This window comes from Andrographis paniculata, unplaced genomic scaffold (genome assembly GCF_009805555.1).
Source record: "Andrographis paniculata isolate CXL003 unplaced genomic scaffold, ASM980555v1 Contig69END, whole genome shotgun sequence".
NCBI classification, from domain to species: domain Eukaryota; kingdom Viridiplantae; phylum Streptophyta; class Magnoliopsida; order Lamiales; family Acanthaceae; genus Andrographis; species Andrographis paniculata.
Genome location: NW_026137605.1, coordinates 7,516,693 through 7,542,387, shown reverse-complemented (window position 1 = coordinate 7,542,387; position 25,695 = coordinate 7,516,693). Strand labels below are relative to the sequence as shown.

At 30.6% G+C, this 25,695-nt stretch overlaps 1 protein-coding gene across 1 annotated transcript; it reads left to right on the top strand.

Annotated features, from left to right (window-relative positions):
• The first annotated feature begins 16,377 nt into the window (after positions 1-16,377).
• Positions 16,378-17,388, top strand: LOC127263990 (cytosolic sulfotransferase 12-like). Its single transcript, XM_051293315.1, has one exon. The coding sequence runs from the start codon at positions 16,378-16,380 to the stop codon at positions 17,386-17,388; it is 1,011 nt and encodes a 336-aa protein (XP_051149272.1).
• Positions 17,389-25,695: the final 8,307 nt, after the last annotated feature.

The following is a 25,695-nucleotide window of genomic DNA, read 5'->3' as shown; positions in this document are numbered from 1 at the left end:
AGAGAATTGATGTCGCCGACGATTGCAAAGATGTTTAAAAACAAAGAAATCTTTGGCGATTCATCATCCTACCTTACGCATGAAATTTTTCCACATGATGAGGTGTCCACAGCTGTTGGAAGCTCACATCAGATTATCAACCTTTCTTGCCAACTTACTTCAAGAACAAGTTTTGGATCCACCCTGAATCAATCTCGGTAAATTACTAACATTGTGAAACTCGAAATTTGGAACGAGTTTGCTCTGCTTTTGGAGGAAGAAACTCGAAAAAGCAAGGCCCGAAAGGTCAATTCCTGTTAGCCAGAGATTTGGCCTCCCACAGGCTTTACAACCAGCTTCGTAGCAGATCCGACCACCAAAATGCTCAAATACGGTCATGTCTCTATCTTCGGTAGGGATACCGGATCTAGAGGACCTCCGATCAACCCAGAAGGTTAGAGAATCTTGGGCATCGGCCAGACAGGCCTCTTTTGGACCGTCTCCAACCGACAGATTTTGGATGACATTTGGGTCAATCTTATCAACACTATAGGGGCAAAATAATTTTCTATTTACTGGAATTATTTACAGCACTCCAACCTCTATTCCGGGCCTCCAAAAAAATCCGTTGTCCGGACAAGGGATTTCTAACGCTTGGGGGGCATGGCCGACATTAGTTCCAGCACATTCCTTCATTTCAACACCTTCTGGAATGACATGGGAACTAAGGGGGACCAGTCCCAACGTCATCCCGGTACACTGGGGGGCAGGAAACTGCTGGGGAAGGTCGATTTCTTGTTAGTTCTGGGATACAACAGAATTTCAAAGTTTTTTGCCCAAACAGCCCCCGGAATCCCCTAGTGTAGCAGGCCCCAGTGTTTAGAGATGTTGCGAAAGGCTTTCGAATTCGTTTCCCACAACGGGGACCTGCTCATCAAGCCTTCCCGCAGCCGGGAGCCTGCAATCTGCCGTTCGTCCTGGCAGCTCCCGAACAGCCTAGGGGGCAGGCGAAAGTGGTGCCGCCGCCTCATCCATTTATAAATCTCCAAACAGTCGATGATGTAATTAAGAGGATATATGGCGATCCCATCCACCTACCGGCTAGGCCTCACTATCAAAGGTTTTTCCCGAGATACATTCATTTGGATCATCTGTTACCCCGCAATACTCGAATCCTGAAATTCACGTTTTTTAAGGAAGATTCACGCTCCATAATCGAGCATATTAGCCGATTTACGGCTCAATGTAGAGGAGAATGCGAGAATAATGACTGGTATAAACTCCAACTTTTTTCTTTGTCTTTGACAGGTCCAGCTATTTCGTGGTATACTTTGTTACCTCCGAACTCCATCAACACGTAGGCAGACACAGAAAAGGCCTTCCATGAGCGTTTTAACAGCCCTCGTCTAGAGGCGACCGTCTCAGATTTGAGAAATTTACGTCAGTGCGCTGACGAATCTGTAGAGTAGTTCTTAGATCACTTCAGGAAGTCGGAAAGTAGGTGCCAAGTTCGCATACTAGAGAACCAGGTAGTGAACATGACAATTGACAACATGACGCATCACCTGCATGAGCGGGCGATTTTAATCATCGACTTTGGATTTGATGTCTTCTTTGGATGATCCGAGACTTTGATCTTTGAGGAAGTGGATTTGACACTCCATAACACTTTTGGTGGCGTGTTCCTTTGACTTTTGGATCGAAGAGGATCTGGTCGATGCTTTTGACGACAAATGCGACGAGCGCCTTGAAGCTTTGGGATGAACTTTGGAGGCTCTTCCTTGACTTTGATGGATCCTTCAACGGCTTATGGAGCTTTGATCCTTCCTTCGGGTTAGACATACAACAAAGAACTATAACTTCATCGATTCGTCAACCAATATTAGATACTTTGTCCAAATCAATAACTTTCGACGAAAAACACTTCGAAGGACATAAAAAAACATAAAGAATAATACAGAGAGAGTCAAAAGACTTACCTATTTACTTGAATCCTCGATGTATCTTCGGTGTGTCAAATGAATTGGCCATAAACCCTATTTATTGGGGAGGGGTGACCTCGGCTTTCTTTTTTAATGATGTCGCGTGGCGCGTCCTGATTGGTCAACATAAATATTTTATAATCTTTCTTTTTCCATCAATGTCGTTTTTCATTCTTGAAGTATTTGATTGTGTGCCTTTATTTTTTGTCAAGATCTTTATATTATTTTTTTGTTGGAAGATATTAATTTAAATACTTCATTTATTAACGATATTAATTTATTTTGCTGCCAAATTTATTATAACTCTATTTATGCATGTAATTATTGTATGATATCTTACATTTTAAGCAAATTTTTGCATTAATTGTTGAGATTCATTATACAAATATTAATATGTGTATACTTAAATTTCACATCTTTATTATTTCAGAATTTTATTTTATTTTTTCAATATATGATATTTAATTTAATTTAGAAATTTAATTTTTAATGCCTACAATATAATATCAAAATAATATTCAAATAAAATATAAAAAATACTTCTTCCGTCCCTTTTGAAAATGGTCGTTTGGAGTTTTCTAATAGATTAATAAATAATAGTATTTTATTGGTTAGTTGAAATGTGTAAGAAGTTTTGATATTTTTCTCAATTGACTTTTTGTATAAAGTAATTATATATAAAATGATATATTTGTAATTTAGATAAAAATTAAGAATATTTTTATATTAGTGTGATTATTTTTACTTAAAGAAATACTACTTTCGAGTAGGACAGACGAAAATAGTAAAAATATTATTTTGAATTATAACTTAACAGAATAGTAAAATTGCACAAAATGGTCGCACCAAATTGTGTATGTCATTGTTTTGATAAATTATATAACATCCCATTGTATTTTAGTAAAAATGCACAAAACACCCTATGTTTTATTTATTGCATGAAACCCCTTTGTGTTAATATAAAATTTGCATTAAACACCCTCATTGTCTAAAACTGATATTTTGTTTTAAGTAAAGACCTAAATTACACAAGTTTATACAAAAAAAAAAAAACGTAAAATATCTTAAATAATTTTTTAATAAAATAAATAAATAAATAATTGATTAATCATTTATTTTTATAATTTTGTTAAAAAGCAGATAACAATTTATCTTCTAAAAACTATTAAATGAAAATTAATCAATTACTCCTATTTTTTTATTTATTTTATCCAAAAAATTATTTAAGATATTTTTTATTTTTTATTTTTATAAACCTTGCATAATTTAGGTTTTTATTTAGAATCAAACATTAATTTTGAACAACGAGGATGTTTCGTGCAAATTTTAACATTAACCCAAATAGTTTCACGTAATAAATAAAATATAGAATATTTTTGTACATTTTTACTAAAGTACAGTAAGGTATTATATAATTTGACCATGTAATAATTGAGTTCTATGAAATAAAATACGAAAGGTATTTTTCTAATTATGATTTATATTTAAGATCTTTAACAAAATCTTGGTATCCAATTAAAAAATGTAAAATATAGATTTATATGTGGTAGGTGAAATGGCACCTAACCACCTATCATTATTTTATTCTAATAATTCTATTTAATTAATAAATTGAAGTTTTTTTTTTTTTTTATGACGTAAAAATTTGCAGTTGCTATCGGAAAGTGCGCACTGGGTAAACTCCCGGTCAAACCTAATACCCTGCAAATCAGACTATACAAAAAAGTCACATTAGACGAACTATATGTGACAGATACCTAATAAATTGAAGTTTTATAGATGGAGAGCGTGGTTAATAAAGCTACAACTAGTCAAACATATATGGTACAAAGCTACAATTTAGAATACACATCGCGGTTATTTATAGTCGGTGGCAATTTGGGTCGGGTCGATTTTTTTGTATCAGGTTAGCTCTGTCGGGGCAAGTTCGGCCTGATTTTAGATCGGGATTGGAAGCCTAAGCCCAGGCACAGTATGATTCAAATTGTGTTGGGTCAGATCAGCCCAACTTTTAAAATTTTTTATTTTTAGATTTATTTTGTATAACTTTTATATTAAAAAAATTATTCTAATTAAAATAAATAAAATTATGCTAAAATACTATTTTTTTATAATAATAAAAAATATCATTAAATATATAATTAATTTTTATTATTTTTATATAATTATAATATATTTTTAAAAACATTTAAATTAACTTTTTCTATTTGATAAATTGTTCTGGCAAGGCACAGCTCGGTTTCATAGGTCTAAATACGGTGTCTGAATTTTCAATCGAGTTAGGCTGACCTGACACGAAAAAAAAATTTTGCTTGTGTTTTAGACCCAAATGCTTATTTTTCATGTCGTGCTTGAATAAAATTTTTGAACGATTCTTTTTGTAGGGTATATCATTAGTTAATGGGATAATACAAAAATAGACGACAATAATGCAAGTAGCAATAAAGCAGCGAGTGGTATCGAGAAAATTTGAAGCCATTAGTAATATTCTTTGAATTAACTTTATATTTATAATATTGTATCAATATTTATTTGTACTGTATTATATCAAATAATTATTTTAATTTAAAATTTAAAATTCAACTTTCAAATAAATGAACAACACACTTTTGACACATAAGGAAATAACTGTGAATTTATTTAAAAAATATTTAAATAATAGACTAATAACACATTTTTGTTCAAGTTGTCAATTAAAAAGGTATTTGAAAACAAGTAAATGATGAATTTAATTAGTCCTAATTTAAATTCGAATGTTGTTAAATAATATTTTGATATAATATTTTATTTAAAAAAATATATATATATATTTTTTATTGATAAGTATACTAACTAAATATTTGTGATTTTAGTTCAAAGTCAACTTCAAACAAAAATATAGTAATTTTATTATTATTATTATTATTGTTGTTGTTGTTGTAAAATAAAACATTGCATGCGTCAATTTTTAACTCTATTTTGATTGAAACCTTTTTTTAGGTTTTAAATAGTTTTGAAAATAATAAAAATTTGATGGTGTTTTTTATTTTAATTTCAAATCAAAACTAGTATTAAATATTATTTAAATTTTCATATTTCAAATATTTTTAAATTTAAGATGTTTATATTTTTAAAACTTTATAATGCATATATTTTATAAATAAAAAAATCATTTTTTTTTATGAAATGTTAAATGTATGAAGCATATTTGGATGTCATTATATCTAACAAAGAAAAGTCAAGTACAAGCAAGGTAATCCTTAACGGCCTCTATTCCTTCAGTGAATGACCTTTCTTCTTCCCGGTCCAATATTTGTGCTCTAAGATCTTCATTTCTGTGTATATGATCTCCTCTGTTCCAAGGGATTCGGACATAAAATACACCAGGCTAGAGAATTCACTTGGCCTTGGTTGGATGGTTTGATTATTTTAGACGACGAAGACCCACTCGTGCTTCTGGAATATGCGTGTGAAATAAATTTTAGTATAATATACTGAATAAATAAAAAAAATAGATGTTTTGATATGATATTTTAAAAAAAAAATAAAAACTTTTAAATAATAAAATCACTCTCAAAATTTTACAAGTAAACACACATTGAAGTTGTTATATATTTTGGTAGGTAATTATTGAGGCCTAATATGCACACAACCGACCCGTCCAAAACTGAAGTTCGGATCCAGCAATCCGCTACCCAACCCGAAACTTTGAGAGACTGTCGGATCATAGCTTGATTCAAGCTGCCTGGCTTTGGACTGTGCTCGACCTTTCTCTTTGAACCGGCCTGATCTGATTTTTATATAAATATATATATATATATATGCTTGAACCGGTTCATTCAGATTAGAGAGACAAAACATACGTAGCCCTCATAATCGATTCGCGATTCTCTCAAGCCCTAAGTGATTCCGATCGATCTCTTCGTGCCTTCCCTGGTGAATCTGTTCGGCGAGTTGGAAAGTTCTTCTTCCCCTTCGATGCGCGTCTTTCCCCTTGGAGTTTCTACGGTTTGGTTTTTCGATTTGTGTCTTCTTTGTTGGCTCGCGGTGTAACTTGTCTGCGATGTGGTTTTAGGCTTAATTTCGGCAATATTTCTTTAGATTGGGTTTCGGTTTAGCGTGTTTGTTGCATTTCCATAGCAAGTCATTTGTGATTGGTTGGAGTCTTGGATGTGTATTATGTGTCGGTTTGTTTGATAATATGGTAAATTGAGTGCAAATCGTTGCTTCCGTAATAAATCAAAATTTTCTTTATGATTTGTTCGATATTGATTTGGTTAGTGAGAATATTGCCTAGTAGATCTTGGCATTAGTAATAACATAAGTTATTATAAATACAAATAATTTGATACCCCTTCCGTCCTACTTCTGATGTCCACCTTTCCATTTCTATCTGTTCTACTTATTTTGTTCTTTTTTTTAAAAGAATTATATATTTTAATCTTATTTTAAAAATTTAATTTATAATTTTTTTAATTTTAATTATGCTAATAAGTTATGTTAATCTTAATCTATAATTATTTTTACAAATATATTTTTAATTATTTACTAATTATACCCATCTTAAATTCTCGTGTCTATAGTAAAATGGACAAAATATCTCGGACGGAGGGCTATTTAGTTATTTCATTTCTTTTATTAATTTTGCTCAAAATTTTCATTAATTATTATACTATCTCCGTCCACTGTCAATTTATCAATTTACTTTTTGCATATTAATCTTTGAATATTAATTATTATATCAAAACGTAGTACAAATCAAGAAAAAATGACAAAAATATTTCTATTGGTGTCTTATAATACTAATGTAATGAAATTTGTACAAAAAAATTATACAAATATAAGGATATTTTTAATGTTAAAAACAATGATGCCAAATACAAATGGATAAATTAGCCGTGGCCGGATGTAGTATTAAGTTTACTAATTTCTTTTTATATTTGTATTGATTTTATATTATTATATATTATCTCAAATTAAAAATTTATCTATAAATTTATTTAATTCATAAATATTTTTATAATTAATTATATTGCAAAATGATTTAAAATAATTAAATTCAAATATTTTTTTATTACGGTAATAAATTATATAAAGAATAATTTTATAAATTATATAACGAATAATCGATTTTTTTAAATATTTATTATAAATATACCATTTTCAAATCTATTTTAATTATTTACTCAATTTATCTGGTAAAATTATATAAATTTGATTGAATATGAAGACTAAATAGTAGTGACATTTTTATATTAAAATGAAGTAAATTAAAGTAAAATAAAAATATTATAAAAAATTTATTAAATGATTAATAAAAAATAATAGGGATAAGTAAACAAATACTAGCAAATTGATAATTATTTGTTAAAATAAAAATATTTAAATTATAGATGAATATAATTATTTAGTGTAAATAAATTGTATATGAATTTTAAAATTAAATAACAAATAAATAATGGCATAATTTTAATGAATTGAATGAAATATTATATCATAAATATATATATATATATCAATTAAATAAATTTAATCAAATTGAACTTCCAACCACAATCAAACCATTACTGGTTTGGTTGTGATTTGAGTTTCAAATTATTATCATTCATTATATAAGGTTAGCAACAAATGTATACTCATTCCGTCCCAATCGAAATTGGTCATTTTTGTAGTAAATTAAAAAATAATAATATTTTATTAATTAGTAGAAGTTTATAAAAGATTAAAAAAAAAATTAGAGAGAGAAATAGGCATTGTGTAGTACTGTTTTGGTTTCCCCTAATTTGTATTAGACATCGAGTGTTTTAGATATTATGTAATTAGTGAGTAAGTAACAAATATATTAATAAATATAATTATGATTTAATAAAAATAATTTAATTAAAATTAAAATGACTAAATAATTTAATTAAAATAAAAAATCATAAATTTTAAAATTTAAAAGGTGATTAAAATTTATAATTGTATTTCCAAGAAAAAGTAAATTACATGGATGAACGAAAAATAAAAATAATTGACAAATTAACTGAAACAAAGAAATTATATATTTTAATTAAAAAAAAAAAGGATATGTTTATTGGCAATAGTTTTCAAAACTATACTGCCTACATACGGTTGAAAGAAAAATGCCCGTGAAACTCTCCTACTGAGATTTACTTTTTGCAGAATAGGGTGTGACAATTATGGAGAGAAGGAAAAAATATTATAAAACATTTGTATAAATAAATTTAGTGAAGAAGAAAAAAAAAAAAAAGTGATGAGAAATACTATTTTATTTTTGTTCGTATTACTGTTTAATGTACTATTTAATTAGCATAATAAATACTATGTCGAAATCATATTATTTTTATATTATACAATATTAATAGAAATATTTTAGTCTTTTGAAAACATATAAAATATAATAAAATTATACAATTATTATTTATTATATTAATATTTATTATTACTACAAAATTAAAATCAAACCTATTAATTCAAAGAAGCGCAATTTCCTAAAACTATAAAATCCAATTTCAAACACAAACAAAATCTTTCCAAATGAACTTCAAATAAATGCACCGAAAAGCTTCTAAAATTTATGAGATGTCATCGACAAATAGCCGATTGCTGTTGCTCTTACTTCATCCACTCTGTAATTCACGAGACATGTTAGATTGCAGCAGAATCAATCATCAAATTAAATGTGGTCTGAAAGCTGCCCAAAATTAGGATGATCATCAACCAGAACCAGGCCCTCAATTTCATTATCTTATTTTCACTTCTCATCAGAGAATTCCAAAAGCTCAAAGGTCATTGCACATTCTTAATCAAGCAATCCTAATAACCAAACAAACAAACGTAAAAATAAAAGGCAGCGGAAGAAGAAGATCTACAGAGCAGAGCAGCTTTGGATTGTTGATACATTCAGATCAGGCGCACGCCACCGCAGTCGCCACCAGGGCAAAGGCGGCACCACCGACAGGCCATGCCAGCACGCCCGGAAGGCCCGCTCCCAGCGACACAATCACGGCCATGGCCGTAGCCAGTGCACCAGCTTTGATCAGGCCGCGCGCCACCTGAGGCCTAGCGCGGCGCAGTCCTATCCCCGCAAAAATGCAAGCAAATGCAGCCATAGTGGCCGTGTCGGTAAATGCCTTAAGCCCAATGTGCGAGCCGGAGGGCATAATTGCGCGGCCCAGAGCTGCACCGTCTGCCTCTCCAACGACGGGTAGTGTTGCCTTGTTGAATACCGATGGATCCGACAATTTCTCCATCTTCCTAAGAATTATGTATTTCTCCCATTAGCGAAACCTGGTGTAGGAATAATGATCTTCTCCTCCTCCTCCTCCTCCGACCACATCAATGGCAACATGATCCGGCCAGGTCGGTCCATTGGCCCGCAGATATGGTAGCATTCCTCCAAAGCCTCGATTGGACTTATCCATTATCGACTGGGACGTGGACGCTCAAACTTATTATAATCATTATTGTGGATAGGGATTCGTCGGAGTTCACCATTAAAATCCATGAATAGATATTTCTTTCGACGGAAGGCAGCAGCTCTTGCTCGATCGAAGACCTACCAGCTGGGACAGAAAAATACCAGCGATCATAATCAATCTTTCCACCAGCTCCTTCGTCTTCTTCTTCTTCTTCTTCATAAGGATGGAACTTAAGAGCAGCAGCAGCAATAGGTATCTGTTTATAGGGGTCTTCTTCTTCTTCTTCTTCTTCTTGGGGCTCATTTGGATGATCTAAGCCAAAGCTGAATCCTGGTCTTGATATGGAGCTCCCCTCACCGTGATCACCAAAGCTGCTGCTCCTGCTGCTATTTGATTTTTGCAGGTAAGAGTCAATTGCAGACATGAAATGTTGATGCATTAAATAAGCAGGTGAAGAAGAAGAAGCTGTTAATCCCATTCCAAAACCACAGACATAAAATTCCATTTTAACCACAGCATCAGTCACGACACGTTTTTCTTCTTCAGGACTCAACTTCATTATCATTTTCATGTCCTCCAGAATCAACTCTGCGTATTCGATCACCTGAGCAGCAGCTAACGCCTTATCAGCAGGAAAATTCCCTCCATCTCCATGCTTCTCCTTCCAATCCATCTTCAGGTACAAGTACATCCGGTGAGCCAGATCATCGTCAACATCATTCCGCGGCACTCTGACGTCTTCCATGTTTTGATTCATCTGAGCCTGATCTCTCTCTCTCTCTCTGCTGTAATTTAGGTTTTCCCTTTTTCTCACTACTCTCTCAATTGGGTGTCACCAAAAATCAACTAATTAATTCATTACCCAATTCATTTGCAGCAGCAGCACCATCTCCTCCTCGTATGGCCTCCAAGAACACCAAACACTTTGAGCTTTATCATCGGCCCTCCTTCACCAAATCTTCAGAAAACAGGGATAGGGTTTCTCCGGTGGTGGTCGCGCTCAGTTCCGGCGCGGCGGCGTTGCTGCCCTTTCTTCGGCGGAAACCCCCAGACGCCGGAGATCAACGTCTTCTATCTGCCTACAATGCGTTAGTGATCTGCCTTATGCTCGCCTTTTCCTGCGCTTTCAGCGCCGTATTTCTACTGCGAAAAAGACCGACAACCGCCGGCGTGCTGAGAATCGCCGGAGCTGTCTGGATATCCTCTGCTTGCGGTCTACTGCTCCACTCCATCATCATCCATAATCGGTGATCTGCACGTGTCCATCGGGCGAGGCAGGAAAATATCAATAAACACACCATTCGTATCGATTTGGATTCTGTGTGGCTTTCAGTTTCTCTGTGATTTGGCGATGCGAGTTTTCCTGCAATGAATTCCCTACTACAAGAACAGAAGAATTATGGATCTTAGATTAATTGGCAGCTAGTGGTGGATTAGTGTAGTGTTTTCATTATAATAATATTTTTTGCACTTGTGTTTTCATAAATTCATTGCCTTTTGTTCCTGCTTAAGCTAAATTCACAATGCTAACCTGCAAATTGAAATTAACTGCAAAAATCACGAGAAGATAGATCATTTTTATCCCATTTTTTGGGGATTGGATTAGATTAGATTTCCACTTATCACCAAAAATCACCTTTGTTTGGGGGATTGAATTAGATTTTCACTATTCATCCCATTTTTTTCTCTAAAAAACATCAAATCAAACACCTATTTTTTATTTTATATATTTTACTAAAAATCAATTTTACATCCAAAACATCACATCAACACTTATTTATATCACATCATACAACTATTCAAATTCAAAACTTTTATTATTCAAATCTCAACGCAAAATTCAAACCCCCGACCAAACACAACGTAAGAGGAAATCAAACCTGAAAGGCTTCACATATTGCTGCAGTGTACTGTTTATCTAACAAACCATTACAATATTGAAAACCTTAAAAATAGCTGCTAATTGATTTGGAAGTTGTTTGTGATTGCCTTGTACGTTGAATTTGGGAGTTGAATTGTCACAGCTGAACTGATGTTTTATTTAATGTTGAGAAACCATTTTTTCATACCTTGTTAAGCAAGGTTGGAGTTAAATATGTTGTTTGTGGTAATGCTTTATATTGATGGCTAAATTTTGTTAGTCGCGTATCTGACCCACTTTATTATTTTAAGATTTTAAGTGAATAATGTCTGAAAATAGTCTCGTAAATAAATATTTTTTGCTAAAATAGTCATTCGGGACTCGCCACGTTGGCCCGTCGTTGTTGACGTGGCGCTGATGCGACTGATATGTCATTGTCACGTAGATGCCACGTCAGCTATACATGAAACTTTTTTTTTTTTTTTTACAAAATGTATTGGTAAACTATTTTTTAGTTTTGTATATAACCCCTTTATCATTTTTAGGACATTTAAGTGGACTCTATTTCAAAATAGTCCTGTAAATAAAAAAATTTTCGCTAAAATAGTCTTCCGACATGACATCTACGTGGCGATGACATGTCTGCCACGTCAGCTCCACGTCAGCAACGGCTGCCAGTGTGTCCGGTACTGGAAGATCATTTTAGCGAAAAATTTGTACTTACGGAACTATTTTCAGACATGGTTCACTTAAAGTTCTAAAATGATAAAAGGAGGTCAGATAGGAGACTAAAAAAATAATTTACACTTATATTGATTGTATGCATATGTCGATTGTTATATTCTGGTTGCACAAAACAAGATTGAACTTATTGAATACAAAATAAAACACTACAAATGGTGAAGAAAACACTACAAACTTCATAACTACTACCATGTTGAACATTGAACAAAACACTACAAACTTTATCCACAAGATTGAATCAGATAGTGCTGATTGAGCATACTGTTGAAACGATAAATGCATAATTCATGATGGAATATCATACCGCGATCGAGCATATACTAAAGCAATACATTCACAATGTAACAACGTACTTCACCGCCCTACAATCCAACATATACTTTCAACATCAATGCACATAAAAGCATTGTTATAAAGCCAACGGCTACAATAATACTTCCTCCATCTCATATTTATATATCCATTTACTTTTTGTACGGAATTTTAGAAATATTAGTATTATATTGGGATAAAATAAAAATAAAGGGAAAAAGACTAAATTAATTCTATTAGTATTGTATGATATAAATGTAAATAACATTTGTGTAATATATTGTAAATTGGAAGGGTATTTGTAACGTTAGATTGACAGTACAATTACTATAAAAAAAAATAGAATGTATACTTTGTTATGAGATGGACCAAAATAAAAAAATTGATAGATTGTTAAGGGATGGAAAAAGTATTCTTGAACATCATTTTCTTTTGATGCTTCAATTTCAATATTTATTTATTCTTTTATTTACTTTCTTCAACAACCTGAGGATGACTGCTTTGGCTATTGCATGTATTGGAGAATTTTATTGAAGAAAAATATCTTCAATCGGCTTCTACACCTCTCTTAAAATAAAGTGAAACATCCACAATCAACTTAATTGAATTACAATGTAATAGTAACAATTAACAAAAAAAAAAAAAAATTACAACGGTTAGCGCTTACTTGAAATTTGACATAAAAATTAAACATCTTACTAGAATTTTCATTCATCCATGAAGTTCTAATAACACTCCTTCATCCATATAGACATTGAATAAACTCAATCGTTATTGATGAAATTGATATTCAGATGAAAAAATGACATTCTCATTTAACATCTCATAATAATAATAATAATAATAATAATAATAATAATAAAAATAATAAATAAAAATAAATCACTCCCTTCAATATATGGAGACTTGCATCATATAAGGAAAATATACGAGCATGGTAATCATGAGCTACTTATCGAGCTCATATGGTATGATTCTTGGTGCATAATAGTTACCCTTGGTTTGCGATTAAGTTGGACGTAATCGCAAATAAGATATTTGCTATTGGGTTCAATTGGACCAAAATAAAAATATCCAATTTAACCAAAAAAATTTTTTTAAAAAAATAGATATATTATGTAACTGTTCATTTATTATATCATTTCTATTGAATTTTTTTTTTTTCAAAAAATCCTAATTTTAATGTAATTATCTCATAAAAATTGCGGATTTTAATATATATATATATCCACAATTATCAACCGATGGATAAATGAACATACATGTTGCTATATGGGCCAAGATAAGGGATATGTAAACGATATCCGGCTATTATTTGACATTGAGATTAAATATAAAATAACTTTTATTTGAACAACCAAATACACATGGGCCAAAAAGTATTACAATGGAAAATCAATTGAACTTATTATGTGATATGAAAATAAATTAAATTAATACGCAGATATTTGATATTCAAATCGAAGCGAACAAATTCTTGAAATCGCAAATCGTATCCAAACAAAAAAGAATAAGTTAAAATATTTGTAATATTTGCAAATAGGTCGACTCGAGCTGAAGTTAAGAAAAAATATATTAAAAATAATTAAAATTATAATTAAATAAAAAATATTTGCAAATATTTTAAATGTCCAAACCAAAACCATAACGAAACCAAATCGAATATAATTATTGATATAAATTTTAAAATATAATAATATAAATATACTCGGTTCAGTTAACCGAACAAAAAATATCAAAAATCAAAATCGAATCGAATCGAACATATATCAAATATGCAGTATCTGTATTCGAACCAAATTTACTCGATTAATCAAAAATTCAGTTCGGTTCAACAGTTCGACGATTTTGCCGACCCTACATTTATTGTCTTCCTTTATAATAAAGCTAAGTATTTGCTAATAACAGCCTATCTATGGTTGTGGACTAACCCCACCTTCATGCTATTTTCAACTGGGTTTAGGGTAATTATAATTGCAGCATACAAAAAGTTGTAGCTTTTATTGCAAAAGGTTGCATCTTTATTGATTCTTTTATTTTTATTTTTTATATATATATAACCTCATAATTTCTGTTACATGATCAAAAAAAATGTGCTGAAATTATAATAAAAAATTTTACGATTTAAATGTAGATAGATTCGTAGAATTTCGTTAGTGATTTCTTTTTAAAAAAATATTAATTTTATAGATTTCCGTAACAATAAGTTATTATTGCAATAATAAAAACACAAACTAATGACTTTATAGTTATTATTTACCTATTATACCAACTTAGTATCTTCTTTAAAAAGTACTTCCTTCGTCCCGAAACTAAGTATCCATTTGCTTTTTACACATAGTTTTAGAAATATTAGTATTATATTGGGATATATTATGAATAAAGTAGAAATGACTAAAATAATCTTATTAGCATGTGTGATGTAAAGGTAATGACATTTGTGTAATATATTGTAAGTTGTAAGGGTATTTGTAATGTTAGGTAGATAATACAGTTACTAAAAAAGGAAATGGATACTTTGTTATGGGACGGACTAAAATAGAAAAATGGATACTTTGTTATGGGACGGGGGAGTATTTATTTTTGTTTTGTTTTATATTTTAACTATGTAAATATTATTGGTCATAAATTTATTTATTAACAATACATACATATTTAATTAATATATATTACAGCGGCAAATCTTGTGTGTTGATTCGGCCAAATCAGCATGATATATACTTATTTAATTGGAGTATATGTTAAATGAGTGATCAGCATATGTTTATGTATATCTCAGCATATGTTGTATTATAAATACGATGAGTTATAATATAATATATATTGTATTATAAATACGTTGAAATATGTATAAATGCATGTTGACCATCCCTACAGCATATGCCGACTTGAGCAGCACCTGATCCATGCACATATATTACTCATGAATTTTTAATAAAAAGAAATTATTGATTTTATTTAACATATTTTTTTTTTTAATATTGCAAACAACTTCTTGAATTTTATCTGTTGTCTATCAATTATATTTTTAAATAGCAAGTCAAATGGTAATGAAAAATTTGTGGATGTTTAGTTATTTATGCTGTAATATATTTTAAGGCATGGATATTATACAGTAGTAATATTTATAATAATTTAAAATATTGCAAGTATTTTTATTATTTGTAAAATGATTACAGAAAAAATCCGCGACATGAATATTTTTGTTACTTTAGTTGTTTATAGTCAAACAAAAGTTACTTGTAATTTTTATTTTATTTAATATTACATATAGAACAATTATAGCAAAAAAAAATTAACATAATTTTATCACAAAATTGTCATCAGTAACTTTTAATTGTCGCGAATTTCCTCAACTATCAACATTAACATGAGAAATAATTTTTAAAATATTAAATAATAATGTATTATAACCATTACATATATATATATATATATACATATATAAGATCCAGCTAATAAATTAACTAGTTGATGCAGCTAGGAATAGCAATTGGGTCGGCTTTCATTGCGGACTCGTCCAAGGTGTTAATAGGGTAGGTTGGGTTCATATTTTAAATTTAATAATTATAAAAAAAATAATAATACTATTATATATGTATGGTTATTTATTTTATAAAAGTTTTTAATTTTATATTTCTACAGTGTTGAGTGATTTTTGTTCTTCAATTTTTTCAAAGGTATTGTATTTTCCCGTTCACAATTTTTCCCACCGCTCAGTCGCTTTCTATTTTCACTATTAGGGTGTGTTTGTTTGAAAGATTTTACAAAAATTTACTAATCATTCAAAATAGGATGTGTTTGTTTGAGGGATTTTACTAAAAATTCATTATACATCCAAAAAATTTTCCCCAAAAATATCACATCAAACACTTATTTTTTATTTTTTATATTATTCTACAAATCAATTTTATATTCAAAACATAACATCAATACCTATTTATATCACATCATACAATTATTTTAATTCAAATTTTTTACTATTCAAATCTCACTCAAAATCCAAACTCTCAAACAAACACTCGCAAATCAATCCCAAACCCTGCTTTTCTATTTATAGTGCAACAAATGCAAGATCAGTAGTAACAAAAAAAAAATGACTTCTGATGAAAGCTTTTCACGGATGCAAAAATATTTGAATGTAGAAGACACACTAAGCCAAGAATTCAAGACCTTCCTCTCTACTCTCCCCAAAATAAAGGGGTCCTTTGGACCCTATGGATATCTCTACGAGGGTTTTTGGTATTTTCCGATGATTCTTCGTGGTATTGTTGCCTTTCGACGCCACTTCCATCCTCAATCTTCGGACATTTTCCTCATAACTTATCCGAAATCGGGCACCACTTGGTTGAAATCACTCGTCTTTACTATAATCAATCGCCACCGATTCCCAATCGAGGCGAATCATCCTTTGAACACCACCAATGCACACCAACTCATACCATTTTTGGAAACACATATCTACCACAAAGAAGAAAACCCTAATTTAGATCACTTACCCTTCCCTAGGGTTTTCTCCACTCACATTCCTTGGACTACTTTACCAGAGTCAATTAGAAATAGTTCGACCTGTAAAATTGTGTATTTGTGTAGAAATCCCAAGGACATAATCGTCTCCCTGTGGCACTTTCAGAACAAGTTGATGCACGACGAAACTAAGGAAATGGCGACGAATTCGATCTTGGAAACTTTTGAAAATTTCTGCCAAGGAGTAAATGATTACGGACCATTTTGGCGACATATGCTTGATTACTGGAAGCAAAGTAAGGAGAATCCTGATAAGATTTACTTCCTGAAATACGAGGATATGAAAGAGCAACCTAGTATGCATTTGCGACGGCTGGCAAAGTTTCTAGATTGTCCGTTCTCATCTGATGAAGAGGAATCTGGCCTGTTAGAAGATATTATGAAGCTTTGCAGCTTCGAGAATTTGAGCAACCTTGAAATCAACAAGAATGGAGTTTTATCGTATTCAGGCATGCAAAGTAGTGTATTCTTTCGTCAGGGCAAAACTGGAGATTGGAAGAATCATCTATCTGATGAGATGGTTCAAAAGCTGATCAATGTAATATGTGAAGACAAGCTTAGTGGCTTGGGGTTCAACTAATATCCCCAAGTGCCATGCATGAATTTAATAAAGTATATATATATATATATTAATATAGTAATTTATGTTAATATTAATTTATAATTATCTGTATTATATAGTAATTAATTTTATTAATATATTTTTAATTATTTATTAATCGTATTTTTCATAAATTCTTATATTTGACATAATACCACGGACCAAGTATTTATACTTTGAACCAAAATCACAAAATCGAACACGACACTAAATCAGTTTCAGATTATTTCATGTCACTCTACAAGGAGCTCTTGGGACCCCAACCCATTTGTCGGATCGGTGGGTGCTGTGCTCCCAAGAAACACTCAAACTGAATGCGACGTCGTTTCGAAACAATCACTCTCCATCAATCATCCATTTATATGTCTATTTGAATATTCAAAGCTCTCAAGAGTTTTTATTTTATTCTTCCTGAATATAACGGATGACCCATTGCTCACGTACGCAGTTACGTAACAAACTTTAATTTAATTCCAATTAAATATTATTTTGATATAATATTTTATAAAAAAAATAATAATATATTTTTATTTAAAATTATGCAAAATGAATAGTAGTATTTTATAATTTAATCTAAACCAAACACCCCCTTGGATTCTAAGTCATTTTAAATTTATCGACTAAATTGGATAAAAGTGAATAAAAAATTCATAAGATAGTTGAAATTTTATTTTATTTTAAATACATCCTACAAACAGTCATTTCATTTCCTAAGTGGGTTTTTTTTTTTTTGTGATATTGACAAATTTGTGTAGCTTAATTAAATATTATTAAAGTATATTTTTTTAATACTTCATATAAATATGATACAAAAAATCTGAAACAGTATATATAAAATATTTACAAATTTCGATTAATTAAACAAAAAAAAATATGATAATTTTTAAATTTGATAGATTTAAAATATATATATATATATATATATATCTTAAATCATCTCTCAAATCTAAAAATTCTGTCTGAACGAACACAAGGAAAAAGGAAAACGGACAAATAAAAATAAAAATAAAAATAATTAAAAGGACAAAGCAAGCCGCCGAATTGATGATGTCATTATAGTGGGACGCAGGGATTGGTGGATTTAGCTGTGGGCTGACTCTTGGGCTTCTGAAGAGTCGACAATATTAAAAATAAAAATAAAAATAAAACAAAAGGTAAAGGCCAGTAAAAGGTTGGGCCCACAAATATCTTCGATCAACCTTTTCATACAACTATTTTCTTTCTAATATCTATCTTCTTTTCAGTAATTTTTTGTTTTATTTGTTTACTCTCAGAGTTCTACCATAGTTTATGTGTTTGTTTACTCAATTAAAAAAAATTTCATAACATAATCCTCAATATATATAATTTTTATAATTTTTTTTTTCAATAAAAATCAATCATTTAATATAAAAATTATTTTTTCAATTCTAATACGCAATCTCATACCTTATATAAAAAAAATATATCTCAAACCAAAAGATCGAACAAACAAATTCTATATACTTTTTTATTTTAGTGTGTTTCATAATATAAGATTGATATATTTTTTATTTTTAGTAACTATCATATTCTCTAGGAAGAATGTCATTGTAGCTAAGAATTTAATAATGAGTGCGGGGCATAGCAGACGATCAAGTGAACTCCAAAATTTTTTCATAAAAATCAGTCCGAAATTCACCATCTCCACTTGACTGTTGATGCAGTATAATAACTTTCCCATCTCAGATCCCAGAGACGATAAATTTTTTGTTGGAAAAAATACTAAAAACATATAATCGAAATAAACAATAATACTTTACAAAGAGAAAAACAAGATTGAAGACAAAGCTTTTCCGGTTGATATATAATACGAGCAACTCCACGCTCAGACAAGTTTAAGTAGTGTTCCAGTTCAAGGTTAATGCAGAAACCTCAAGGATAAGGAATAATCTCAGAAGACATGTTGACCAATTTACAGCGGATATATACCTTGTGGAACCACTCAAACTAAGTATTGAACATTTCTTTGGTGAGATTCGCATAACATTTTTTAGTGAGATTTCGACAGTATCGACAAAAGATGGATGACCAGTGATAAAGATGTTTTCTTCAAAAAAATTGAAAACCCCAATTCTCTACAGCCAGTGTTGTCAAATCTTGCTTTGGAGATAAAATCTCGTTCTCTAGAAAATCATCAAAAAATTCTATAGTATCTTAAGAGTAAAACTTACTTTCTCCGTCCGCCAAATTTATTCCCACTTTCATTTTTAGTCCGTCCACTAAATTTATTCCATTACTAATTTTGGCAAAGTCAACAAATCAACATTTAATTATTACCATCTATTCAATATTTATTTAAAAAAATATCAATAACATTATTATATTCTCTCTCTCTCTTCATGTACTTTATTTTTAAATTAAATTTTAAAAAAATATCCCCAACTACCTATTACTTTTGCAATAAAATATTTATTTTTTTAATCCCCGTGTCGAGCCCAAATGAACTCATTTTAATGGACGGAGGGAGTACTATTTAATGCATTATAGGGTAAAGAGCAGGAAGGTGAGATGTCCTCAGTTACATTCTTTTTTCTTTTGCATTAAGTATGAGAATGAATACTCCTAAGAGAGAAGGCAATAGTAGTTTATCATCTTCATTTGTTTGCCTCCTTTCGATTGGTTCATTAGTCGATTGAGCTCCAATGCTTGCACTATCACCAAGTTGTTCAATTTTTTGTGCTTCCTTTTGATTATTCAGATTCATCATTTCTTCAGTGGCTTTAGCTGTCTTTCCTATATATTGAACATTTTAGGATTGATGTTTTGTTTTATCTTTAGCACGGACATCGTCCTCAATTGCAACATCAGAATCATTTCTCCCATGTTCATCGTTTGTTGGTTTGCCGTCCTCCACTAGCACTGGTTGGTTCATGTCAAGAATCACGTGGGAGGGCTTTGATTTGCCATTTTTAGTTGGGTCACCAGAACAAGAGCGACATCAATCTCTACACTTGTTAAGACCCGAACACGGAAATTCCCTACACGCTTAGGATGCCCAACAACCTTTCTAGTATTTGAGGATCTTCCAGTGCAAATAGTAACCATATTGATGGAGAATACTTTCAACTCTGATGCACTTTAAGAGAAAAGAACACAATATATATAGAGACCAAACAAGCAAATGCTAATTTCAAACCTCCGTTTCTTCTCCCAAGACCAATCAATTTTGCATAAAACAATGTATATAACTGCGGAGATCTCAGAAGATACTTCAGCTTTTAAGATTAACCATTATAACTAATATTCATATAGAGTTGTCTGTCCGTCAATCAAAATATCCTTATTTGCACTCCAAATTTGCACAAATGCCCTTGATATTATATAAATGTAGATTTTAACATAAATGGGATGATTAAGATTATTACAAAGCTTTATCAAAAATAGTTCAAATGTGATAAACCCAGATTATTCCAATCTTCCATCCATCCCAAACCAAATCAACAACACATCGAGCAACACTGATATTTATTTACATATATGTATATATGTGAAAATTAATAAAACTAAGGATCGAAACAAGAAGAATGCGAAAGCTCTGACCTCATTGATAAGTTCATATCATCAATTCTCTTCTCAATGCCTTAAATTGTTTGACTTTTGATGCCTTGTTCAAAAAATCTACATGTTGATGAGTTTTTTGTATGTGCTTCAGATCTTATACTTTTGACTCAACCAAATCCCTAATGAAGTGGTACCTGATTTTAATATGTTTAGTCCGGCCATGTTGCACCGGGTTTTTTGAAATATTGATGGCATTATTGTTGTCGCAATGCTACTATGATCAAAATCATAATCTTGTAGTATTTGTTTAATCCATAGAAGCTAAGAACAACATGTTGATGTTGCTATGTATTCCGTTTCGGCTTTGGACAAAGCAATGCTACTTTAAGAACCAACTGATCAAATTACTTCCCAAATCGAAGCAACAACCAGAAAGGCTTTTTTCGATCATCACATGATCCTCCCCAATTAATGTATGTATATTCGATCAGCTCTAGAAATAAGCCATTTCCGCATTGCCAAATCGTATGTTTCTTTAATGTATCTCAAAAAAACCTCTCGACTGCTTTCAAATGAAACAACTTAGGATCAGCTTGATATAGCGCGCAAACTTCTATGTTGAAACTGGTATCTTGTCTACTCGTTATCAAATACTTCAATCTTCCTATCATGTTTTGATATTTCTTTTGATCTACAGAAACACCAACACAGTTATTTGACAATTTTTCTGGTTGTCCCATTGGTGTTCAAATAGCCTTAGCATTTTCTAACCCAAATCTTTACATGATTTTTAGCACATACTTACTGTGATTCAAGAATATACCTTTTGAACATTGTTTGATTTGCAATCCTAGAAAATAATTGGGTTCGCCAATTATCGACATCTCAAACTTTCTTATAAGTCCGACAAAATCATCATTTATTCTTTTTTAGGTTGAGCCAAAGATAATAACATTAACATAGATCTGTGTGATCACAATATCATTTATATTTCTCCTGAAAAAAAAATGTTGTCAAAAGAATGTTGACAGAATTTCTATGCAAGCAGATAAAATGATAACCTTCCTGCTACGCTCTTGGAGTCTGTTTAAGTTTATAAAGCGTTTTATGAAGTTTGTAGACATAAATTAGAAATTTTGGATTCTCAAATCCTATAGACTGAGCAACATAAACTTCTTCATTCAATCATTCATTCAAAAATATTGTGTTGACATCCATTTCAAACAATTTGAATCCCAACATACATGCTACATATAAAAGTTATCGCATTGCCTCCATCGTTGCAACTGGGGAAAATGTTTCGTCATAATCCAATATTTTCAGGTGTGAGTACCCTTAAGCCTCTAACCTTGCATTGTCTCTAATGGCATTCCTATTATCATCGGTCTTATTTATAAATCTATTTCATACTAATGATATTGACATTCGAGAGTGGTTTCACCAATTCGCACACGTGATTTCTTTTAAATTGGATGAGTTCATCTTGCATCACTTATATCCAATATTTATTCTTTAGTACTTTTGTGACAGTGTTGAGTTTAAAATTTTTTAAATAAAGCAGTTTACTCCAGCAAGTTCACAAAATTTTCTTTTTTCCTCTATCAACTCTTCCACCCAAATGATTGCCAATGATAAGATCAGGTCGATGATCTTTGTTAAGTTTGATTTTTTCTTCCCCCATATGACTGTTGTTCAACTGTTTCAAAATGTTGTTCATCTCATGTTTTGAGGACTTAAATTTTGTGTTTAGATTCTGGATTCACTTCAGTTCTAGTAGACTTTTGATGCTTAACTTTTGTCATTTTTTAATCGTTTGACTCATAGTTTCTTTTATCTTCCAATTCATCACAAAAGTCACATTTGCAAACTCCATTACTTTCTTCTTGATCAGATTAAATAATCGATAAACATGGCTATTCATGGAGTGCCCTGGAAGTATAACATCATCCGTTTTTTTATTCAAACTTGCTTCTAAGATGTCTATAATTCGTAACGAAATATTCAAAACCAAAATCGTGGAAGTAATGCTCACTTGGCTTCTTATCCTTCCATCTACAACAAAAAATAGCAAATGAACACATAATATGTTTATCCAATTTGATTGCAAAATCTATGTGTGGGGGTATCAATCTAAGTCGATTCACTATGATATTTTCATGGAATACAAAATCTAACAAAGTGTCATGATAACAACATAAACTCTACAACGAATAACACCAACAAGATATCAAGAACACAACTTATTTTTTCTCATTCAGTGTAAATTTTTTGGATTTGGGTTGCTTCAACTTTGTATCTTCTTAATCCTTCATTACCATTATGAATCACCTTATCTCCTTTATTTTTATTTTTTATTTTTTTTGTATCTTCTCTGCTCTCCAAAGAGTATAGACAAAACTTATCAACACTACACCTCTCAAACTCTAAAAAGTTAAAATCGTATAGCAGCTGTGTTCAACCACTATTAGAGGGGAATTTTGAAAAATTCAGTACAAATTTGTTACACAATCAAATAACTTTGTGGGGACCAAAACTAATAAGACAAATTGCAAACTCTTTTTGGAAAGTATGATTAGACCCAATTCCTTCAATCCACATCAGCTGCTTACATGTATAATTTTGATGAACCTAATTAGCCACATCAGCAAAACATGATATAACATTTTCAATTAATCTAATTCAAATGAATTCAGTCCACGTTAGAATAATTATTAGAGTAACCTGCATAAAACATCATCTAAACAACAAATATGTCAAAAAACACTAGTATGCTTAAGTGGCTTGATTAAAAGATGTACATAAGATCAAGCTGCCTGGATCTATGACTCTTTCTCGAGATTTTTCGTGCAAGTTGGTCTAGCAATTAGTTACATTTCTTTATAAGTGTTGCAAATCATCCATGTTTCATACTTCCTCCGTCCCATAACAAAATATACATTTTTCTATTTTAGTCCGTCCCATAACAAAATATTCATTTCCTTTTTTTTAGGAACTTTACTATATACCTAATATTACAAATACCTTTACAATTTACAATATATTACACAAATGCCATTACTTTTATATCACACATACTAATAAGGTTATTTTAGTCATTTCTACTTTATTCCTACTATATCCTAATATAATACTAATATTTCTAAAACTACGTGCAAAAAGCAAATAGATATTTAGTTCCGGGACGGAGGGAGTATCACTTTCTTGAAGTTTTTGTCATATGCCATTTTATATTGGTGTAATTCCAAAAGAGAATAATCCAATTTTGGTGATTTCAAATTTTGAACCAATCTCCTTCAACTATTTTCGAATTTTCTATAACTCTAATTGCAGTGTCTCTCGTTCGGCTCAAAGCTTTTAGGAATAGACTTCCTTGTTAGTTTCGTTTTGCCCTTCAATAGAAAAGGTCGAGACATACTCTTTCATATTCTTTTTTTTTTTTAGTGAATCGAGCTCCAACATTATATTTTTATTGTCCTTCTGCATTAATTGAAGCAATTGTCTTTGCTCTGAGATGTTATGTCGCAAATACGATTGACTAACTCCTCCATCTTGAAAATTTGGCTAGATGACAAATTTTGAAGTGGAAAATAACCGAAGTGATTAAAATTTGATCCATCTGAGGGTAAGAAAACTCAATTTTGAATTGATTGGAATATCTACCAAAAACATCGATCAATCAAGAACATTAGTGAGAAAAATATTTACACTCGAGCGATACTCTTGGACAAAGGCATTTGTTATCTTAAAAATATTGTTTGATCAAAATTTATAGCAATATTGAATCCTAATTTATTTTAGAGGAAGTCCAATGGTGTGCTTGTTTTGTGAGAAAATTTGAAGATATATTTTTTATGTAAGGTATAAAGAATTTGATATGAAATATAAAAATAATGAATATATATATAATATATTAATATTTTTTTAAAAAAATGTGTAGAAAAAAGCAAAGTTAAAAGAACATACCCCAATTTTGAGAATCTACCCACCAAACTCAATAGTTATGGTACCCAAATCTATTGCACGGATACTTAGGGTGTATTTTTTAAAGAAGTTTGGGAAGATTTTAGTAACTGCCTCCTAAAAAAATGTCTCAAACCTCTCTGCCTCCATAACTCAAGAGTTGCAGCAAACAACAACTTTTGTTTTTTTTGTTTTTTGTATTTTTTTTTAATTTAAATTTAAAATTTACAAAAATATTACACTAACGTGCAAATACTCAGCAAAAGTATTTGATAATTATAATAAATATAATTTAATAAGTTATATAATATATATCATTTTGTAAAAAATTAAAATTTTATATAATATAAATAAATACAAATATGAATATATATATATATGTAAATATAATATAAATACATACTTAAATCATACTATTATTAATTTTAAAAATTTAAATTTAATACACATTTAAATTATTATATTTATTATCCATCAAATCAATATATATCAAAACACCTAAAATTCAAACCAAATTTACATAAAAAAAAAAAAAAACACATCTTAAAATTCAAATCAAATCTAAACCCAAACTCAAAATTTTTCAAATCTTTCAGAGAGAAACACACCCTTAGTTAAAAATCTGGCCAAATTACTTAGAGTTGAAGACATTGATTAATATAGTGAAAAGTTGAATATCCCCTTAATTTGCCTTACTTGTCATTTGAACAAATAAAACTTCTGAATGGATCCCAATATTTCATTCAAAAATTGGATGTTTTCATTTTTAATTTAATTGCTTTTGTTGTTTTAGGTTTTGTAATT

Bases quoted from the DNA above. Each gene is read 5' to 3' on its own strand.
- LOC127263990 (XM_051293315.1), top strand. From the start codon at position 16,378: ATGACTTCTGATGAAAGCTTTTCACGGATGCAAAAATATTTGAATGTA.